This window comes from Ptychodera flava, chromosome 2 (assembly GCF_041260155.1).
Source record: "Ptychodera flava strain L36383 chromosome 2, AS_Pfla_20210202, whole genome shotgun sequence".
Taxonomy (NCBI): Eukaryota; Metazoa; Hemichordata; class Enteropneusta; family Ptychoderidae; genus Ptychodera; species Ptychodera flava.
Window position 1 is genome coordinate 21177862 of NC_091929.1, and position 19078 is coordinate 21196939.

General features: G+C 35.0%; 1 protein-coding gene across 1 annotated transcript in view; it reads left to right on the forward strand.

Annotated features, from left to right (window-relative positions):
- The window catches only part of LOC139116814 (protein starmaker-like), a 51900-nt gene extending 37923 nt beyond the window's left edge, over positions 1-13977 (forward strand). Inside the window, exons 3-6 of the mRNA XM_070679495.1 lie at positions 5471-5505; positions 6366-7224; positions 7538-7642; positions 8098-13977. Coding sequence (XP_070535596.1) covers positions 5471-5505; positions 6366-7224; positions 7538-7642; positions 8098-8190 — 1092 coding nt within the window. The 3' untranslated portion in view covers positions 8191-13977. The remainder of the gene's footprint in view (positions 1-5470; positions 5506-6365; positions 7225-7537; positions 7643-8097) is intronic.
- Positions 13978-19078: the final 5101 nt, after the last annotated feature.

Here is a 19078-nt window from a genome sequence, read left to right on the forward strand (position 1 = left end):
ACATTAGGTCAGAATTTGTAAGACAATAGTTGTAAACATAGACACAAACAGCACAGACACGTGACAAACAAAGTCATATTCATGAAAGAAAGATATTTGGACCTCTGGCCAGAAGAACAAGAAGTGATGTCAGGTGTTTCGAAAATAGTAAGCGCATCCTGCCCCACATGTGGCACCCACCATATATCAATCTGTAAGTCAGATAGGTAGTGGTCACTAACTAAGACCGAAGACTTAGTATATTCCAACAGGAACCTCAGTAAAATGACTTTGGAACCCTGGTATCATTTTTGACTGCCCTTAACTAAAACAGTCATTATTAGAGCGGTGCCATTTGTGTATTACAAATGAGTATTAATATTGTCTAATATGCCTTTTGACAAAAAGGTCATATAAAGGTCGTATCACTCAACAAATGTCGGTCAAACCATATAGTCCCGGCAGGATAGTGGAGGGATGTTTTACCCAAACAGTGAACATTTATGTGAGAGCTAGGATGCAACAGTTAATTTAGAAAGTTTCGTAGCAATAATGAAATAATTACACGAACTCTTAACAGCAGCATAAAGTGTCAAAATACTGACAAACTGTGCAGGCATCCGCTTGCTTCAAAGAAAAAGGAAAGATCAACAAAACCATGTGTTGTCTTGTGAATATTATTTAATATGTTACTCGTGTGTGGTCCATTAATATTAATATGACAAGACTTTCTGTCTGCTTTGCTGGAAGCCGCATTGTATTAAATTAAGTTTATTTCAAAGTGTGGGACCGCCTGCCTCTCTGACACGAGACTGGTGAAATTAATGTCCAACATTTGGTGGCTCATATTTTAAATCTTGTCCACACTCACAGCCCTGGATGTTCATTAGGGCAAAGGTTACAGCATGCTTACAACAAAATCAACGTGGGGTCAATAAACAACACACGAGTGCAATATTTCTTACCCTTATAAGTTACATCCCCCAAATGTTAACAGTACCGCACTTACTAAGATTACATCGCTGGAAAAACATTGGTTCCCCCCTTTCATTGCCCTGGATAATTTCATGTTTAAGCTCGATCAGCTGTCTAACTTTTCATAGTTTCTGTTATTGTTATTCTGTTGTAATAACTTGTAATAAAAGCCAGCCTCACCTTCTTTTGTACTATTGGAAAGAATTTCAATTTTCGATTTTTGCAAAACTAATCTTGTGAAAATGATACTCCAAGAGCTTCAAACGAACCCCGGCCCACAAGTGGTAGATCAGAAAGAATATGACCTCAGCCCCAACAAGTAGTGTGTATATATATATATATATATATATATATATATATATATATATATATATATATATACTGGTATATATACCTTTATCATTGACAGTGGAATAAATGGTTCAGTGTGCAGTCATCTTGTGTACACATTTCAATCTTTATGTCAGTAGGAGTGCGTATGAAATGACAAGGTCACATTCAAACAACTGTCCAAACTAATTGGCACCCAAGACGTTTTTTTTGCTTTACAAACTATTCAACATGGTCACATCTCAGTAAGCAAGACTGTGATGTACATCTGTTAGTTTTGACGTCATCTTCCCTACTGTAGGAGATATAGACAGTTGCTATATACCATACCAGGTGGTGCATCACACCAGCTCTGTGACAGCTATATAAATATTACCAACCAGGCCTCTGTGCAAGGTTGATAAGCCATCTCATTGCGATCAGACTTCATCAAATCTATTATCAGGGTCAATCCATATGATCTGGGGGAGAGGGTTTCAACATTTTTTGAAATAAATATCTTTGTACTCTTGTTCATGATAAGGATTTTAGGTAATTATTAAAAACACATTCATAACACATCAATTTAAGTGTGTTGTAACAGGGTTTTTGTCATGAAGGTCGATCATCATCAGCACAAGGTTGAGTGTATACGCACACCCAACATGGTAAAATGCGCAAATTTATTTCTCGTAAAATGGCCATGAAATGATATTTAATTACCTATGGTGGTCTATTGAACCAGGTACACATAACTTTGCACAAAACAGCGTGTTGGAAATATGTGTTCCAAATAACACAGACCAGTCCTACAACAGTCTGAACGCTATAATATACTTAATACTTACAAGTTACATGCAGAGATAGATACTTGGTGCAGAATTGTGATGTCTATCTGAAAGCATTGTATGGGGCAGTGTCCTCTGCTATGAAGTACGCAATAGACTTTCTTCTTCAATTAGGAAATTCAAATTCCCTCCCGATCAAAGGACAAATGACAAGCCCCTAGCTTCATGGAATAATTCAGATGCTTTGAAATGACTTGCACAGAGTTTTTATGGTTCGATTTTCCATACTCGGAAGAATGCGGATCAACCATGACAGCTGGTAAAAGAAACTTGAATGTTGGCTTATCTACATATTTAATCAAGGCAACACACCATCAGGTCAAAGGTCAAAACCCTAGTAACTTGAGTCAGCGATGTATTTTCATAGTTGTATGAAAATAATTATTCTCTTGTTTCACCTTTTATGTTTCAGTAAAATTTAATTATCTACTGAATATTACTTGATACGTCTTCAAATTCAAATTTTAATAACTGGTTGATTTTTATCAGTGTGCATGTTGTAAGAACAATGTATTGTGCATATCCAAAATATTGCTAGATATTTTTAAAGCTACAAATATATGGGGGAAAATATTGTTTGATACAATTTCTTTTTTTCACAGCTATACTCAAAATTTGTACAAAATGGTATAGTTTCTGATATCAGAAATGTGTGTTGATTTCTTGGCAGAGTTCAGTAAACTCAATTTCATGACTTATATATCTTAAAATAAATGCCCATTTGGTTCATCCGTCATTGAATTAATTCAGGTTGACACCGTACTCAGTGATAATAATCTCATTTCATATGCATTTGCCATTTGTTTTTCAACTATTCAAGAAATTTTCAAGGGGGATGCTGAGATCGATCTCTGGAGGTCAAATACCAGAGCACCAACTAAATCATGTTATTTTTGAAGTAAAATTAGACAGACATGCCAACAGATCAGCTGCTTGATAGCATAATATCACCTGTTTTATTCTTTGCTATTTGATGTCAAAGTACATCACGCAATCATGCAAATTATATCTATAAGCAGTAACACTAGCAATACCCATTTGCTATTGTTTTTTGTTTCAACCCTGTTTTTATTGGGCAGATGCATTTAGCGATAGGGGTATTGATGTTCAAGGTGTATGCAGCAGTATAGTTTACTTTCATTTAAAATGACATTAACGTGATAATTAGTAGATTTCTTGGTCCATTTTCAACTGTACACAAAATGTACATGAATGTACATAAAATGTACATGAACTGTACATGAAGGAGCCTAATTTCCAGATCAAAACCGCTTCATTTTAAAGTTTGGTCACAAATTTTATGACTGCAATTGTTTTATTATAATTATATATGACGCCTTCATATGCATGTACTTGTCCTCATACATGGTTGTCTGTAGTGGGTTTTATTTCAGTCACAGTCAATAACTAAAGTTGGAGTCACATGCTTTTGTTTCTGTTGGAGTCAATATGACACTAAGAAGCTCAACTGAAAATTCAACATTTGCTTCTCCGAACCCTTATTGCTTCCGATGACAATGGTACCTCTTTGTCACCTTTTATCCCTGGTGGAATGGATGGTGTCTAAGAAGAATTTTTCAATAAAAAATTTACATTAGGTGTTTTAGAAATACATTCATGCCCACAGTTGACAAGTATAAAAAAGGTGCTCGAAAATTCATAAAAATGCATCATCATGTAATCTCTTATTTATTGTCACTTTTTGGAGGAAACTGGTATGATTTATTCAGTTAAGACAATTTCCCACCTTAAATGACAAATTTCAAAACACGGTTTGACCACCAGAGAACAATCACCCAGTGTGGACTATGTCTCATAAAACCAAGTAGAATTGAAATAACAAACCCCAACACAAGAAAATTATGTACCCCTGCATCTACACCCTCCAGCATCCTGCAGAAAAAATACATGGCTAAAACTATTTCATGTGAATACAGCCGGAAAGAAAAACAGAAAAACCTTGAGGCTGTCTTTTGGAAGAAACCATTTCACAGTATAAAAGGGTATTGTCTTAAATTTTACATGACCGGTCATGTCCTGTTGTCACCATGCAAGAGAACATGACATACCCTACAAGTTGAATTCTTCAAACTCTTTTGATTGATTTATTTGTGTCTTGTTTTCCTGATCCTTTAATTTAGTAGCATAGAAAGGTAGCATTATGTGTTTTGCTTTTTTGGTTAAAAAAGTTTTTAAAGGACTCATAGTTTCAGGTGAAGTGGAAGGAAACACTTTCAAAAGGTGAAAAAAATCCCAAGTGAATTTGTTTAGCCATGTGTTTCTGTGTAAACATTTTGTGCAGTGCATATGCCCTAGTCTGATCTCCGCTGTGATTTAATTCTTTCATGAATGGTGGTTTTTGTGTCCCCGAGACAAAAAAATCTTGTGTGTGGACCGTGCGTTCTGAATTCTAATGGGTTGGATGGCTTACTGAATGTAATGTTCAAATGCAGTGAAATGCAAAGCTGTGTTCAAAGGGGACCCCTATGCTGGGTAAAACTTTGAGTAAATAAAGAGAAATTCTAGAAATCTGGGCTGTGTGAATTTACACTGTGTGCGCACATTCGTAACATCTTTGGCATACCTTCTTCGCAAGCTATGCACTTCGTATGGATGACTGTGATTTGCCTAACTCTACTAAGCTGAATGCAGTGGTCACGTTAGGCAGAACTCTTCAGTTTCCTTACATTGCAAGGATAATTCTGAGTTCCCTAACTCTGCTTGGTTTGCCATCTGTGATATCTATACAAGAAAAAAATAAATTTAGTTCTGGTCCATTACATTCTGCTAAAATGATGCAACAGTGTGAATTTCTTTTGTACTTTTCTGTAACTACTTTTATATGAGACGCATTAATGTTACAATAACCTTCCTTTTTTCTATATTGCAAAATTTCTGTTCCTTCATTGTAGAGGTATGAAGAAAAGACGCTTCCATACATCATGATCAAGCGATTAATTTAAATGATGTAATACAATGAATAATTATGGTTGTGTGGCAGCCATTTTGTTCAGAACTACTGTGGCTAGAATTTTGTTGAATAAATGTATAAAGGAGAAAAATGACATGGTGTGCAGGTCTGGAAGTGATGTAGGTTATGACCGGAAACTGATCTTATTTTGTGCCCTCTAGCTCTGCTTGGATTTGTTCAAAGGTCATCCACCTCTTTATCATTTGTCTGCTGTACATACAGTCTAAACAGCATTGTGATGAGACCTTGTTCAAGCAAGAAGACGGATTCCTCATAATGTTTAGAATTGTATTATTTCACATTTACATAAGGTTTATTCATGAAATATTCATGAATTATTCATGAAAATTAACAATGTCATTAACATTTTTTCTTCTATTTCTTGCAGAGTAGTATAACAGATTCAAAAAGATATGGCTCACGGTAAGTAATAAAAGCTGTTCATTTTTCCTTTTTGACATGAAATGAATTTAATAAGAGAGTTATATTAATTTTATGTAATGTTACTGCAGGATTTAAGAGATTTAAACTCTTAAATATTTTTATAAAGGTCTTGCAAAGGTCTTATGAATATCATGTACACAAATAATATGCTTTCTCAGATGCTGAGCTTTTTTGTTTTTTCGGTTTTGTTTTGGTCAAGATTCAAAGTCTACATTTAAAGTCAGAGGTTCTATTCTTGAAATTAAAGTTTGATGTAAAAATGGGCCTTTTTTAGGTCACTAAAACGTAACATGATATCTTCATTTTAGTATCACTAGAGAATCTATGCATGGTTATGAAAATCATGAAACTCAAAGCATATTGTTAAAGTAAAGTTCATCAAAGCAAAGCTTAAGGACCATAATGAACATTGAAAATCTTTCACTCATACAAATATGACAATCAAAACTCTACAAGCTGTAGCCGTTGATGTATTTTTCTGTATTTTCACCGTTAATAAAATATAGCTTTATGATCTTCATCCATAATCAACTATTCAGGATAAAGCCTGTATTTGTTTAAAGTCCGATATTATTGCAGCAACCGTCACGCTCCTGGAAAGTCCCTGAATTTTTGGTGACTTTGAATCTATGAATTGTTGACCCTGTATTGTTACTAACTTAATTTCAGCTCAGATTAGAATTCATTTGTCAAAATTGCATTGTAGATGTACATGGGAAGGCCAGTACATTGTATTTCAACGTACTTCTGATTGCATGTATGTAACCCTTTAACAATTAAGACAGAATAGGAGCTACAGAATCACTGACGCTATTTCTTTCATGTTTTCCCAATAACAGTTTGCATGCTGATTCATCTAACTCTGACATTTCATTAACTTCAACACCGACAAGCACTGAACATACAGATAACAATGCGTCTAGGGACTCAGAAAGCTTTTCACCTGTGCAGTCACAGAGATATTCGCCCCAAGGAAATCTTTCACCAAATCAGTCACCACGGCTGTCAGCGAGGCACAAACGGACAGATTCACCACTTGCACCAGAGGAAAGAAATAGCAGACAAATATTCAGTAGGGATGATTTCACTAAAGAGGGTACAGAGCCTGAGAGAAGTACAATGATTACGCCAGAAATTCGAATAACCTGCGATGACAGTGTTGAAAAGGTTGTTTATGATGACCGTGTGGAACAAATAGCATGTGAAGATAGCGTTGAACAGGTAACTTGCGATGACAGTGTGGAACAAATAACGTGTGAAGATAGCATTGAACTGGTAACTTGCAACAACAGCGTTGAACAGGTAACATGTGATGACAGTGTTGAACAGGTAACTTGCGATGATAGTGTTGAACAGGTATCGTGCAACAATGAGGTGAAAGCAGTCACACGCGACGACAGCGTCAAACAGGTAACATGCGATAACAGTATTGAACAGGGAGAGCATGTTCCACACCACACTGATGAGGTTGACTCCAAAGACAAAAACGTCACAGAACAGGAAACGACTCAGTTGCGGTCCAGGATAACTGAAGAAGTCCAAAATGGAGAGGAAGACACTCGTATCTCGTTGGCTCAAATGCGTCGCGCAAGGAGAGCAAGGCGTGAAGAAAAGACAACCTCATCGCCAGGTTCACTCGAAAGCGAAACACATCTATTCTATGTACCCCCTGAAAGCCCAACAGAAAATTACAAAAAGGTTTGTCAGTAAATCTTGGCCTTTGTTTTCAAGTCCAACAAAGGTTGACTTTGCAATGATAAAAATGATGTTCCTATTCATATTTTAAGATTCACAATTCTTTTGGATCCCTATATATGTGTGCAGTTTCATAAAATGTTAAATTTGAAAAGTAATTTTGTAGCTCAGTACATGATTTGATAATGTTTCAGAAACGTTAACCACCTCAGCATTTGACTTGATTTAATATGCTCTGATATTCCATTTTATAACAACTAAACTAACAAATGTTTTTCCTTTCATCCTTTGTGCATGCTGTTTTATCCATAAACAGTTGTATGACAGGGAGAGACGTGAAACCCGACGATTGAATCGCCGGCATGCTGAGGCTGAACAGACAATTAACAGACTACAAGAAGAAAACGAGAGCCTAAGAAAAGTACTAACTCTACGTTTTTGATTAACTACATAATCAAAAAAGCATGTGATTAAAATTATAATCATGTCCACCTTTTGTCACAGATAAAACAATCCAAGTGTTTCATTCCCAAACTGGGATCATGAAGTTGTTGTATTAAATTACAAATATATTGATGTTGTGCTCATGCACATTTGAACATACAGAATCATACACATGTGCCTGTTTTGACAAAAGGTATGGGGCACACACCTGTGGCTCTGATTGTGTGTTCAATGTGACACTCAACAGACAAGGGTCATACCAATGTTTGCTGCAAGGGAGGGGTGAAAAAAAACCTCAGTATATTTTAACTGATGCAGATACGTTCCGTGAAGACAATAGCCATTTAAAGATATTTTGCAATGATGGTGAACCAATTTCTCTGATCACCCATAATTTACTCATTCTCTCCCTTTTCACGTTTTGAATTTCAGAACTTAGATGCAGCAGAAATGGAAATCGATCGCCTACGAGAGGAGAATGACGCTTTGGTTAGTGCGGTGACCAAACTGTCACTGGGGAGATGATGTACGTCTCCCGAACAGATCTCAAGTCACTGTTGATGATATTGAATTGCACTCCTGTCAGAATTAAACTTCAAGATTGACGTTTGATAGATTCAAACTATTTTACTTCAGATTGAACCTTGACCTTTGTAAGAGAGATTGCTGCGTGATTGTGAGTTTGAAATTTCAACTTTTTTCCCGATAAAAACTTAGCTTTTGTAAACTTAAGGGTCAACATATTTTCAAACTTGCAGTGAGGCCATTTTAGTTTGCTTTGTTACTCAAAATTTTAGAATGTGTGAATCCTCATATCACATAGTCACAAACTTGACATTTGAGAAATTATATTAATATCATCTAGCTCTAAATATGAAAATTAGTACTGATTAAAAATGATTGATAATAAATTACCCTTTTAATTACATGTCTCATTTCACTGACATTCTGACACGTAAGAATAAAATGGCTGCAGCTTTCATCGTAGTTTTTTCATGTAAACCTCAAATTTGCTCAAAGGCATTAACCCAGTCACATCAAATTTACATAATGAAAATTTACATAATCACACGGTGGTTAGCTTCCATAGCAACAGCCAATGAGAAGGGCAGTGCTACTTACAATGTACGCAATCACATGCTGCATATTTTATCCAGAATACAGGTAGATAGATTACATGTACATATTGTTTGACTGTTGTAATAGGATATGTGCATCGATAGTACCACCAAATACACCCAAAGTCTCAACTGTAGGTAATTTTGAACATTTATAATTGGTGAGAGACACTTCAACATAGCAGATGTAGATCCCTTCTTTATCAAACTATACAGTTGGATCAAATTTTAGTATGGGACTATCCAGGCATTAAATTTGCTGAAGAAAAGCAAAAATATATAAAAATCACCACTGGTCAAAATAACAGTTCAGTATTTTCATAAATGAAAAACAAACATTCATGTAATGCAGTCGTGTTGCAACCTATTTCTCAGAAGCTAATGTTTTATGAAAGATTTTTTTCTTTTTTAATGTAGGTTTGTGTATTAATTTTTATTCCAAAACAGAACAAACGAGTTTCATAAATGCACAGAATTTTGCTATTACCAACTCACAAAGTGACTTTTTCGGACTTTCTGATTGGATGTTCATCTTGATCACATGAGACACATGTGAACCTTGATTGGTCACAGCAAGAGAAGTGTACAAGACTGTTTGTGAAAATGTCACTTTCAAATTTCCCAAGCACAAAAAGACTCTCTGTCATGTCCTTTCTCACTTTCCGTATCTTCACTTTCTTCCTATACCTTATATTTCATTTTATCACTGTTTGGTATTAAACATCTCAGGGTCATCGACTTTTTTTAGATTATGCATCATTTCATATATAGCATTATCTAGACACTCAGACCCTTTCCACACATTGAGATTCAGGCAGATTTACTGTTCCATTAATGTTTAAATTTCCTTTTCAGTGTTTTTTGGTCATTTTTTCACTCAGTTAGGAGAGACTGTTTCAGTATTTTCACAAAAGTTCCAGACTTTCATTCAGAGATTTGACTCATCTGTGGACACAGAAACAATTTATTTTTCTTGAGTTACGTCATTTATTTCGTAAAACCGTATATGTTCCAGTGTATGTAGAAAGAATCTTTTGTGAAATTTATCAAAGCTAGAGAAACATGGCTGCATTAGTCTTCACAAAACACAGTAAGCTAGAGGATGGTAATGAATCACTAGGACCCTCTAGCTAAATAGGCATAAGCAAGTGAAGTGGATGGTGGGAAAATACTAAGAAAGCCTATACATTTGCAAGTCACAAAACATTTGTAAATTTAGTCTTTACAAACTAAGAGTTTGACTAAAGCTGTACAGAGGTCTATACACAGACAGTAGAGGGAAATTTGGTACTTATGCGATCTATGGTCCAAGCTTCTTTTGGTAGCACCAAGTGAGTTGCATTATGGGTAATATGGTTGATCCTTTAGCAAATTTGCTGTCATACGCACACATGTCTAAACAGTGTGAGGTTTCCAGCAGCAATGATGTAAAAAATTTCAAAAAAGTCTCAAAATACATTTTTAGATTTGATTGACAGATAAAAGCAATTTTCCCTGAGTCAGTTTTCAGAATTTATTTGTTAATTTTCCAGTTGATGAGAAAAACCTGTGAGCATTCAACATGCTAACTCATTATAAGTTTCTTGTAGTGTAGCTTGGATTTGAATTCTTCCTTATAACTCTTCATTTTCTCACTCAAAGTCTTTCAGATTTTAAAATGTATGCAGTCAGTGCCTAGGCAAAGCATTTTCTTGTCAAAACAAAGAAAAAGTGAATGCTTTAACTTTTTGTTGCCGTAGTCTCCCTGCAGGGAATTAATATATTTGTATTTGAATACCTTAATTTGAATGTTTGACAAAGATTATAAGGAAAATGAACCTAACATTGTTTAATAATGACTGTTGAATAAATTTCAAACTCATGTATAGTTTCATAATGTTTCTCATTACACTTTGACTGGACGTAGAATAGGTGTGGATGCATAGAACCCTCATCTAGAATCAGTAGTGGTCAGATAATGTGCCATGCAAATATTATCTCAATAATTTAAAGACTTATGTCTTCACAAGTATTTACTTCACACACCATTCATCATATTGTTGAGGAAATACTCAGTCCAGTTGTTGCCATGGATACTGTCTTGTCACTATGGATACTATCTGTGCGTTGATGCTTCTCAGGTGTTACCATGGATATTCTCCACGCCTTACTATGGGCACCTGCGTCAGCCATGGCTGTTGAGCATGTTATCCCGAGACATGTAGATATATTTTCAATATTAACAAAGGCAAAAATGCTTCCTTTTTCCGTAGCAAAATTAACCTTTCCCCAGGCAGCCCATTTTGTTCAAGTTCAGATGTAAAATTCTCTTTATTGGATCAAATGTAATTTGTCACTGCTGGTGTATCAGCCAATCAGAGACAGGAAAATCACATATCATGTGCAACTTCATAAACGATAAAATGTTTGGTTAACTGGAAACACAGTACACATTTAACCAATTAGATGCTTATGTAGTCAATAACTGGTAAAAACACACAACGTAATTTTCAAGATACAGAAAAACTTTGATTTTTTTCTTTTTATATCATTAATTCACATTCACCATACCCTCATAGACTTTCACGGAGTTTTTTCTTTTCATTTGGTAGTAGGCATTTTACATACCTCATTGAATATAAACCAGATGGCTGACATCAAAATGCAAATTATGCAGCAACATATTTTTCATACTTTATATGACGTACTATTTTTTTCAAATAAAAGAAAAAAGTACAAATTCTAAAGCTTATTTTTATTATGACATTCACAGAAAATAAAGACTTTGAAAAAGTTATCTATGGTTTTTCTACCTTGTATACATGTAGTAAATACAAAATTTCTATTTCTGGCTGTTTTCAGATGTAAAACCATGAGTAATTCTGATTGCTGGAGAACTCTTTAGATCTTTTAGTTTTCTAGTGAATTAACGTGTGTATAGAGTGCCTTTGATTTTTAGTAATTAATTAATACCAACTTTTTTAATGAAAATGTAGAATTTTGCAAGGACTGTTTATATTTCTTGTTAATGTCAAACTTCCAGTGTACTCTTTCATGATTGTGTTTTGGTGATCTAGCTGTATTTATAAGAAAAAAACTTTGACTGTGTGCAATGTAGAAATTTTCAGGGTGAAAATCGTCGCTTAGCAACAGCAGGCTATTTTGCATATTACAAAAGATTTCATGTTCATAGAACAACCAATGTCAAGAGAGACAAGGTGCAATTACCTCAAAGGCTGTTGATAGTGAAAAACATATGACACATAAATTCTCCTCCTTGGAAGTCAGAAAGTATTACTGCAAAGGATCATGGTTAGACAACTCAAACAAACTCCACACAAACTTCTGCACAGGAAATCACCATTGTCAAATGAAATATTAATGACATTTCACAAAGAGATTGAAACTTTGTATAAAATTGAAACATTGTATTAAAGACTGGAACTTTGTATGAAATTGAAACATTGTATCAAAGAAATAGACTGTATGAAACTCAAACGTATCAATTTAATTGATATTTGCAACATTAGGAACTGTAATTATATTTTTTGTATTGTCAATACAATGATGAATTCATACACTGTTATTCACAACCATCTGTCATTTCTTTTTTGTGAAGAAACATGTGTCATGTATATTAATTATCCACAGTCTTTTAGGAATTACAGCTCCTCAGTTGGCTTACTTGAAATACACAACATCTGTTAAAAAGTTTATGAAAGCCACAGGTAAATATTACATGTTTATGAAAGCCACAGTTAAATATTACGCTAAAGTGAAAAAACCCTAAAGTTACAAATTACACGATAATTACATTGTCCATATTAAACATTAGGGCATCACATGTTCAGAAAAAGTACAATTCAACCTTTCACAGTATTGCCAAGATTGCTTTCAATTAAGGTTTCTCATCTTTTAATCATACAGTTACCATTTTAATGTTTTTTTTAATTATATGTTGTTGACAGGAAGATGTTCCCATAGTTTAATAGAAGTCATCAGTTTACATAAAACTGTGTATTTCATGTAAGTCCAATTAGGGATCTGGTACCTTTAACAGAAAAAGATCCAAAAAAATCATAATACTACCATTTTCAAAATAAGAAGGCAAAGTGAGCAGAATGCCATTGTTTTCATCAGATTCAAGATTTTATAGAAATGAGGACAAGAGCAGCGATGGTCTAGGGCTGTTCCATTTAGTGCAAATAATTCCAAAATTGAAATGGGTGTTAGTTATGCTGAAGAGCTCTCCGTACAATTCCCATCAAGGAATGTTGTGGCGTATCACTTTGACTACTGTTTTAAAATTGGTTGTGATTATCGAGGAGAATAAAAAGATATTTTGCTTGAGCTATATCAGGTTATGGAATGTATGATCACAAAATGCCTTTACCCATTGAAGACTACTCTTTATCTGCAGAATTTTCTGTTCTTTCAGGGGATGGTATTATTGATTTATTCTTCAAAGGCTTTTCAATCAAAGGGACAAAGCTGTTATCTTTTTTGCATTCTTTGATGATTTTTTCATGCAAATGTTTTTAACTCTGCTTGCTAGAGAGGAAGGCTAAATAACTTAGAAATGAAATTTCTCACAATTTTGGCAGGAGCAAGGTATAAAATCATTAAAAAAGTCATTTCCAGTCATTTTCAGAAACTTCACATCAAGATTGCAACTTTGTCCCTTTCAAACATTTCCATGAACTTTCTATGAATTTATACTTGAGATGTATGTATTTGTGACTTTCATTGGTCAGCTATCTGCAATGTTCGCAAACTTTTGGTTAAGTAACCAATTGGATGGCACGTTCTAAAACCTGAGGAGGTTGTTGATTATTCAGAAGTGGATCTTACTGAAGAATATTTATGAAAATTGTGGACTTTATTGCACAAAAATTACATTTCAGCGTGCTTTGATTTGCAGTTTTACACAATGCTTATACAACTTCACCAGTAAATATTTTACCACTACTTTGATTTAACATGCAAATTAGGTAATATCAAACACCAATAAGAAAAGAGTATGTTAATTAGCTTGAATAACAATAACTAGAACAGGGTGGCAAGTTTTTCATTCAAGTCAATAAAAGTGCCATAGTTCTAACTGGTCTTTTTTTTAAGGTCACAACTACAATTGCATACTTTTTAGTAGATTTTTAGAAGCAAAGTGTGCGACTGCCAAATATTTGCTGTCTAAATAAAAACTTTCAAACCTTTATTCAAAGATTTTGTGGCATTTTTAATTTACCCTCCCTGCAGTAGCTTTGGTAAAGTGTGGAATTTTAAAAGTTTCAAAATTTGAAAAACAGATCTTAAAATGTATGAATGTGCATATGAGTGATGCTGGAATGCATTTGTGTCTGTCTATGTTTGTGCAAAATTATGATCTTTTCAACACGTACAACATACTGATGACTTGCTTGTTACCAAACAGGTTCTTTCTTACTACTGTTGATCCATAAGGTGAGTTGATCAATCACAGAACACTTTACAACGGTGCATGTTGTCAGTAGTCTTAAAAGTAATCTGCTGTATAATTGGTTTGATTTTAATCTGATTATAAAGGTAGTATGTGCCTTGAAAATAAAAGGTTGCTCAAACTTTCCTCATGCAAACTTTCGACCATTCTCTTTTAAAAAAAGTAAAATTAGATCTCACCATGCAAGATTTGGCACTAAAGAAACAAATTATCCAACATTTACCTGAAATTTGAAATTCAAAAAGGCCACCATCCTTTTTTATCTCCTGTGGAGGAAAATAAAATTCCTGATTTTCACAAAACCATGCCTGTAAAATCTTTAGTTACTCTATAAAATGAGCCCCAACAAGTGGTAGGCTAAAAGTATACTGTCAATGAGAGTCCAAAGATTTATCCCTGAGGCATATTCTACAATAACATTCCCTCTAAAGAGATAATACTGACGTTTCAACCTTGGCTTATATCATTGCTGTTCTCAATAGCTGTAGTCATCTTGCCAACAAAGACCAAGTGTGATATAGACAATGTTGTTTCTGTATAAATCAAATTGATTTGAATGATCCTTTCTTCACATATTGTGATGTCAGCGTTTCAAAGGTTCTTGGGGGAAAATGTTTGATTTGTTCTTGACCCTAAATATTGTTGTAATGGACCACAATTTGTAAAATAACTTTTAACACAATGGTCTAGCCCAATTACATAGCTAACAATGGCAAAGTTGGACATCTATACAGGAAAAAGGGGTGGAACGGTTCTAAGAAATGAGGATGGATGACATATTATGGGAACACATCAATTTCAGTATCATGAAAAGATATGCGGTTTTGCGAAAAGATATCAGAAATATGAATTATGACATGGTGTAAAATTTGCAGTTTTGATAGGGATTCCCTTCTAGTTTTAAAATGATTTTACTTTCAATCTACCATGTAAGTCAGAATGTGCCATTGGCTGTCAAAACTCATCTGTACAGTCTCCAAGACTGTTTTGTGAATCAGAACCTGTCATACACCATCAAATCTCTGCAGTATGTATCAGGCTTTCTTGGCTGTGAAAACTTACATATGAGTTGAGCTTTATGATCGGTCATCAATATTGATATCATCTATGTTTCTGTATCATGTAAATAATTGATATATGATAGAAATTTCAAATTAATCAAATTATCTTCATTTTATGTCTATGAAGGAAGGGGGCACTAATGAATGTTAGATAAATATCCAAGAAAATCATCCATAAAATAATAAAATTTGAATTGTAATTAAGCAATAAAGCACCCCAAGCGACGATATACCACAAGATTTTGACCAGTTCACGACATATATGCACGAGCGATAGCGAAATCTCTTTATGACTTTCCACGACAGAATTTCAATATACTGTTATGATATAATAACAATAAATCACACCCAGCGACGGTATACCACTCGATTTTGACCAGTTCACTTCATATATGCACTCTGTTAATTATAATCATTGACACTTTACTCACTTCTGGCAGAGCTACATATACCGGTAGTTTACAGTGTCAAGGAGACAGAGCAGGGTGCCATATGGTAACCCTTTGAGCGCCAAAGTCTATTCTTGTCCCCTTCATAAAATAAGATCCCCCGTCAATTTTTCTCAGATTTTTGCCAAATTTTGTAAAAAAACAGTAGCCAATGAAATGTGATGTCCATTTGGTTGAAATTATAAAAAAATTACAGAAAAATTAATACAAATTGGTGAAATTTTGCACTAAAATTTTGGCGGGAGAAATAGCGCTCAAAGGTTTAATATCAAGCACATCAATGAAGTAACTCTAATGGCATTCATTGCTCATTACTGGAGGTAAAATTTAGTGTTTGACTTCAAGAGTCACAAGTGATGTAATGTTTGTCGGCCGGAGTCCTAACTTCTTGGATATGTGCAAACAACACAAGAGAGATTGAGTTCCCAAGATTACTTTTAATTAATTAATCTGTACATTAGTTTAATCATCTGTACAAGTCTTGAAAGTCTATAAGACTAAATACACCAACAGCATCCGCTGCTCAACTGTACAGGCAAAATGAGACAACTTACTTTATAGATGTAACGTGCATTCCCATTGGGTGTGGGAATGGGAAATCTGTAATGCAGCACTTACTTCACCAATTGAAAATCGTGAAACAAATTGTGATTAGCAGTTCAGTCATAGCAATTAATGAAGACATACCAGGAACTCATCAAGGGTTCTAAATGAAAGGTCAACCCTGATTGGCTATTTAAAATGTAAAATATCCCCCTTCGCAAAATACACTTCACATTTGAAAAAATTTTTACAATAGCTATGAAATCTGGTACATTTACTCTGCATTTCTTCTGAAGGGGAGACTTGATAAAGGGTGAACTACCACTGACTGACAGATGGTATTAACCCTCCCCGCGGTAGACTTTGGTACGCCCCTATTGCTTTCAATAGGGTTATAACGAACTGTTACAGCAAAGCAAAGTTGGTGGTTTATGAATGCTCCTCAGAAGCAGACCAAACACAGGCACTCATGGGCTGGGTAAGTCTGCTTGATCGATTCATTGAATGCTCGATCTATCGATCATGTACTCGTTGCTCTACCCTCCACCACGACTAAAATACACGCAACTAAATACACTAAGGCTAAATAAACCAGCCTTGGTGTATTTTATTTGCGGTGGAATGCAAAGTAACGCGTATGCGATCGATCGATCAAGTAGCCCACGAGCGCCTGTGAGACCAAACAAGTTAAGTTTATACATTCAGTACTATTATTAAAATAAAATTGTCAAAATTTACACTTACTTGGGATGAAATGGCTACAATGAATTTGACAGAATGGAGGAAACGATTCAAGCTTACTATACAACAAGAACGCTCTATCAAAATGTTTATTTAAATGGAATATCACATTTAAAATAAATGATCCCAATAATAAACAGTCAAAACTACAGAAATTTTGTTAAAAGGGGATTATTTTGAGGTTCCATATGACACCAATTACAAAATGTTACAAACCCGTTCTTTTGGTGTTTCTGAAAATATGAAATTGCTTTCAAAATATGTTCACATGAGTTTCATTATATTACAGCCGAAAAACTACTTTATAGCTGTTTTATTAGAAGTTCAAGAAAAATCAAATATTTGCAAACTTTGCTGGCCATGTTCAATGTCCAAGGCATTAAAATACACTAACAATGACATTTACAATTTCTAAACATGTGTTGTACAGTTGATTGGTTGCTGTGAATTTTGCATACATCCATATATGGTAAAAAGGGCGTGTCAGCCATTTTTGTATGGCCCTCCAAGTGCAAATCATTGATTGGCTAGAATTACTGGTGACTGAGTGCCTTTAATACAAAGACTCTAAGTGTTTAGGGTGCACCTACATTACTGAACAAATAGGGATACAGTTTTTCAGTGTCATGCTCGTGGAATTTTTGAGCTTGTTCACCCCAATTCCCTGTAAATAGGTCAACAATCACCATTGATAACCATGGGTTTGGGCTAAAGATTTCAGATATCCAAGCCTGATGAGGTAAACATACACGGAGGACATTTTACTTTAGGTTGTGATTTTAAAAAAGGACATGCTTGCAGGCAATGGAAATCTAAAGGTGAGCGTTACATAAAACATTGAGTGGAACATGGAAACATGAGAAATAAAACGTTAAAGCACAATTATAATATGCTTAGCTGGAATCCGGCAATCTGATTGGCTGGAGCCGGGGTTTATATTCTCCACAAGAAGACCTGTGCGCTGCGTAACATTTTTGAGCTCGCGCAAATTTCGAACGTCAACTTGAGAGCTCAACGCGCCATAATGTTGAACAAGTCTATGGCTTCAGATTGATTTTGATTGTTAAATTTTAGTCTAGTGCAGCTTGACGAACCAACAAATGAAGAGTTTCTGTAAGGAGCGGAGGCTATGTAACAACAACATGAGTTTTTAAAGTTTTTTTGAGCGTTTTTATTTAGTAAAATTCTTCAAGTTCGATGTCTAATCGCGATATCGATGCGTTGCGTAACCGTATTTATGAATTCAACTGTGCACGCGCGCGCGTTCTGAAACGTTCTTTTTAGAGTTTGTATGAGGCTGAGCGGTCCTGAACTCTCGTTCCAACTTCGGCCCTAAATAACGAAACTGCCCACTTGTTTTTAACTTTAGCATATCATAATGAGGTTATAACGGTGCGCTCGGGTATTTGGTTGCGGATATAAGACCTCTGGGGTGAAAAGTAGCATATTTGGGTGAAATAATCACCTCGCTTCGCTCGGTGATTATTTCCCACCAAATATGCTAATTTTCACCCCAGAGGTCTTATATCCGCAACCAATACCCTCGCTTGCCGTTTATAACCTCTAAATCATTTAAAAGTTTATAGAATAATGAAAAGTAAATATATTCACAACAATGTTAAAGCTCACACAGTCAAAACAGGTATATGATTATTTTGGTGTTCAGGATACCCTATCTTCCTTAATATCTAAAGCTGTCACCCTCCCCTATTCTGCCCCCCCCCCCCCCCCAATGTCTATCTGGTAGAAGCCCATCTTCCATAGAACACATTAGGGCTATACTAAAACTTTGCACTAAAAATGTAAAATTTAATGAGAATTACTCTGTCTCTTAATCAATTTCAAGCAGTGATGGCACTCTAAGCAGGTACACCAATTCTACGGCTGACTTCAGCGCAACTCAGAAACATGGATACTTCAACGCTATACCTGGATATGAGGCTTTTGTGTCAGAGCATGAGGTCCAACATATCTTGCAAACTCCTGCTATCTTCAAGCAAAAGCACTCTTTAGTATTACTGATATTATTGAATTTTGAATACCAGC